The following is a 4,567-nucleotide window of genomic DNA, read 5'->3' as shown; positions in this document are numbered from 1 at the left end:
AGGGCCACCATGTTTTATGAAGGCTCAATTAAACATACAGCCCTGCCATATACTATATGACAATTCTGTGCCTCTACAATCATCTTTTTTTTGAGACAGAATGTCACCCTGGGTAGAATGCTGTGGCATCACAGCTAACAATAACCTCAATTTCTTGAGCTCAAGCAATCCTCTTGCCTTTACTTCCCAAGAAGCTGGGATGACAAGGCACCTGCCACCACACTTGGATAGCTTTTCTATTTTCAGTAGAGTCAGGGTCTCACTCTGGTCTCAAACTCCTGAGCTTAAGCAATCTACCTCCCTGGGCCTCCCAGAGTGCTGCAATTACAAGCATGAGTTACCATGTCCGCCCTAAAATGTGACTTTTCAGTCTAAGTGTTCCAGCACCAACTGCTGCCTAACTGCCCCTCCTCTGCTGATGTGCAAGGCCAACGCTCTGCAGACCTGATCTTAAGCTTCATATTCTGTCCACTGGTCTATTTGTCTTTGTCTCTTCCTTTGCCCAAAGCATATTACGTTAATTACCATCACTTTATATTAAATTTCATATTTGATAGGAAAAATCTCCTTGCTTCGTTCTTCAGGATTGTCTCATCTATTCTTAGCCTTTTGCTCTTCAACATAAATTTTAGATGCATTGTTGTTGGATTCCATATTAAAAACAAATTATATAGCCATGTTTATTCAATCACTTCTTTTTTCATTATATAATATGTTTCATATAGCTACAAATATTACACATTTCAGGCCAGGCTTGGTTCACACCTATAATCCCAGTGCCTTGAGAGGCCTAGATCAAAGGGACTGCTTGAGGCCAGATCGAGATCAGCCTGGGTACACAGTGAGACACCATCTCTTTAAAAATAAAACATTTAAAAATTAGGTGGGCCTGTACACTAATAGTCCCGGCTGCTTGGGAGGCTGAGGAAGAAGGATCACTTGAGCCCTGGAGTTTGCAGCTACAGTGAGCTGTTCTCCAGTCTGGCAGTAGGGAGACCCTGTCTCCTTAGAAAAAAAAAGGATACATTTCATATTTTCTCATTTCTTTTTTTTTTTTTTTATTGAATGGTATATTTTCTCATTTCTAATACTAAGTTTATTTTAAGTAGTATTTTTATTTTGTTATTTTCTTTTTTTAGAGACAGAATCTCAAGGTATCACCCTGGGTAGAGTGCTGCGTTATCATAGCTCACAGCAACCTCCAACTCTTGGGCTTAAGTGATTCTCTTGCCTCAGTTTTTCTATGTTTAGTAGAAACAGGATCTCACTCTGGCTCTGGCTGGTCTTAAACTCGTAAACTCCAGCAATCCACCTGCCTCAGCCTCCCAAAGTGCTAGGATTACAAGCATGAGCCACCATGCCCAGTCTATTTAGTTATTTTCATTAGCATTTTCTTTTTTTTTTTGGTTCCTTTAAAAATCTCTTTTTCTTTTTTTAGTATTTTTTTAATTTAATTTTTTTTTTAGACAGAGTCTCACTATGTCACCCTCGGTAGAGTGTCCTGGCGTCACAGCTCACAGGACCCTCAAACTCTTGGGCTTAAGTGATTCTCTTAAGCTGTTTTGGTAGAAACAGGGTCTCACTATGTTGCCTAGGCTGGTCTCAAACTCTTGGCTTCAAGTGGTTCTCCCAGCTTGGCCTCTCAAACTACTAGAATTACTCAGCCTCACAAGCAGCTGGGACTGCCTGCCACAATGCCCAGCTATTTTTTGTTGCAGCTATCATTGCTGTTTAGCTAGCCCAGGCTGGGTTTGAATCCACCAGCCTCAGTGCATGTGGCTGGCGCCATAACCACTGTGCTACAGGTGCCAAGCCAGTATTTCATTTATTTTTAATTAGTATTTTAATTCATGTTTTTTGGCCCCCAATTTTCACAATGTTTTACATGGTCATGATAATTATTTTTCATACTATACAATATTCCTTCAAATAAATGTTCAATAAGCTGTTTCCCACCTACTGCTAGATATTTAGACTCTTAAAATATTGCATTATAAATAATGCTATGACTAATACATTCTCACATGTTTTTTCTTTTTCTTTTTTTTTTTTTTTAAGAGACAGAGTCTCACTTTGTCACCCTTGGTAGAGTGCCATGGCGTGATAAGCTCACAGCAACTTCCAGCTCTTGGGCTTAGGTGATTCTCTTGCCTCAGCCTCTCAAGTAGCTGGGACTACAGGCACCTGCCACAATATTTTTTTTTTTTTTTTTTTTTTTGAGACAGAGCCTCAAGCTGTCCCCCTGGGTAGAGTGCCGTGGCATCACAGCTCACAGCAACCTCCAACTCCTGGGCTCAAGTGAGTCTCCTGCCTCCGCCTCCCAAGTAGGTGGGACCACAGGGGCCCGCCACAGTGCCTAGCTATTATTTTTGGTTGCAGCCATCATTGTTGTTTGGCAGGCCCAGGTTGGATTCGAACACGCCACCTTAGGTGTATGTGGCCGGCGTCTTAGCCACTTGAGCCACAGGCACTGAGCCTATTTTTTTTTTTTTAACTGCAGTTTGGCTGGGGCCAGGTTCGAACCTGGCACCCTCATTATATGGGGCCAGCGCCCTATTCACTGAGCCACAGGCGCCACCCATGTTTTCTTCTTTGACTTATTTCCTTAAAAGATATTTCAACTGTGAACTTAACAGATCTTCACATTTTAATTTAAAAAGCTTAAAATATTAAAATTCTCTGAATCTGAAGCAAAAGGGAGAAAGTTCAAAAGTGTGGACATCAAGCAAAAAAGGAGGAGGACATTTCAAAGTGGTTTCATCAGCAGTGGAGCCTCTCCACAGCCGTCACTGTTCTCCTAGAGTCTCTTCCCACACAACCCTGTCCAAGGAATGAGACTTCCCTGTGACAGATCTTTAGGTCACTCATTGAGACCTCTAGCAGAAATCATTATCAATTCCCTGAATATAGCACATGGGTCACAAGTGTAACCTCCAGGGGGTTGGCACTCTCTGGAGTCCAAAATGGAGAAGTAAGCACCTGCCAGGTTCTGCAGGTGTTGGGCATGGACATCCACTGACATCAGGATGGAAAGGTCCAGCAATCAGCCATGCACCACCAGGAGAGGAGGCCCTGCCCATTGTGCTAACTGGGCCACTCAGTCTTATGCCCATCCCTACAAAGGCTTCTCTGAATCCAAAGCAATCTTAAAGATCTAATTCAGACAATCATCTTCAATACTCTAATACCTGTTAGCACTTTTAAATCCCTTTAGCAGAAAATCTCTATGACCCTCTTTCAAAGAAAGGACAGAATGACCTGTTAGCACTTTTTTGTTGCATGGACACTATTAATATTTACTTTCTACACAGCAAGACAGGGCTGAGCACACACAAGCATGTCACGGTCAGGCTCAAACATGAAAAGTTCTTGGAAGTGGACCCATGGCAAACAAGTAGTCAAAGAAGGTGGAAAATATCTTCATTCTTAGGTTTTAAGCATAAAAGAATTTTAGGAAAACGGCCTATAATGAACACTCATTTACTAACTTAGCATGTAAGAAAAAAAAAGCTTTAAAGAACTAATGTTTTTATAACTTTTAACCCAGACTGGCTAATTCTCAGATTATTATGCTTTGCAGTCAGGAACCACAAGAGATTTTCCAAGATTTACTGAAGCTCAGCTTGCTAAATGGAAAGAGGCAGAGCCAGACACATGACATTTCATGTCATTCAGTTACCATTTAATACTCACTGTGATATGATTGTAGATAAGCTGAGACCACCCAAAGAGATCTGCCAGTCTATAAAATGCTGCCAATTTACACCGCAATAACTTCTCCCCTTTGTCATATGCAATTGAATCAGATCCTCTAAGGTCATTCACAGGAGTCACCATACCAAGACCTAAAATAAAGAAAAACAAAACTCAGCTAGGAACACGGGCATGTACCTATAGCCCCACCTACTCAGGATGCCAAAGTAGGAGGATCACTTGGGGCCAGGAATTCAAGTCGGTGGTGCACCATGATTGTACCAGTGAATGGACAATATAGCAAGAGCCCATTCTCTGTCTTTTTTTAAAAAGCCTCAAGCTGGGTGCAGTGCCTCATGCCTGTAATTCCAGTACTTTGAGAGGCCGAGCTGGGAGAACCACTTGAAGCCAGGAGTTTGAAACCAGCCTATGCAACACAGTGAGACCCTGTTTCTTTTTTTCTTTTTTTTTGAGACAGGAGCCTCAGGATGTCCCCCTGGGTAGAGTGCTGTGGCATCACAGCTCACAGCAACCTCCAACTCCTGGGCTCAAGCAAGTCCTGCCTTAGCCTCCCAAGTAGCTGGGACCACAGGTGCCCACCACAACGCCCGGCTATTTTTTGGTTGCAGCCGTCATTGTTTGGCGGGCCCAGACTGGATTCGAACCCGCCACCCTGGGTGTATGTGGCTGGTGCCTTAGCCACTTGAGGCACAGGCTCCGAGCCATGAGACCCTGTTTCTACCAAAACAATTTTTTTTTTTAATTATCTGTGAGTGGAGGCACATGCCTGTAGTCCCAGGCACTTGGGAGGCTGAAGTGGGAGGAATGCTTGTGCCCAGGAGTTTAATGCTACAGAGAGCTATGATGGTGCCAC

General features: G+C 42.9%; 1 protein-coding gene across 6 annotated transcripts in view; it reads right to left on the bottom strand.

The window, feature by feature from the left end:
- The window catches only part of ADD1 (adducin 1), a 56,490-nt gene that overhangs the window by 26,893 nt on the left and 25,030 nt on the right, over positions 1-4,567 (bottom strand). For all 6 annotated transcript variants that reach the window (XM_023507691.1, XM_012812261.2, XM_023507692.1 and 3 more), the window contains one exon: positions 3,694-3,845. In XM_023507691.1, the coding sequence (XP_023363459.1) occupies positions 3,694-3,845 (152 nt within the window). The remainder of the gene's footprint in view (positions 1-3,693; positions 3,846-4,567) is intronic.

Source organism: Otolemur garnettii, unplaced genomic scaffold (genome assembly GCF_000181295.1).
Source record: "Otolemur garnettii isolate 467f Iridium unplaced genomic scaffold, OtoGar3 scaffold00198, whole genome shotgun sequence".
Classification (NCBI taxonomy): Eukaryota; Metazoa; Chordata; class Mammalia; order Primates; family Galagidae; genus Otolemur; species Otolemur garnettii.
Note: the sequence above shows the minus strand (reverse complement) of the source record. Positions and strands in the feature narration are given on the sequence as shown.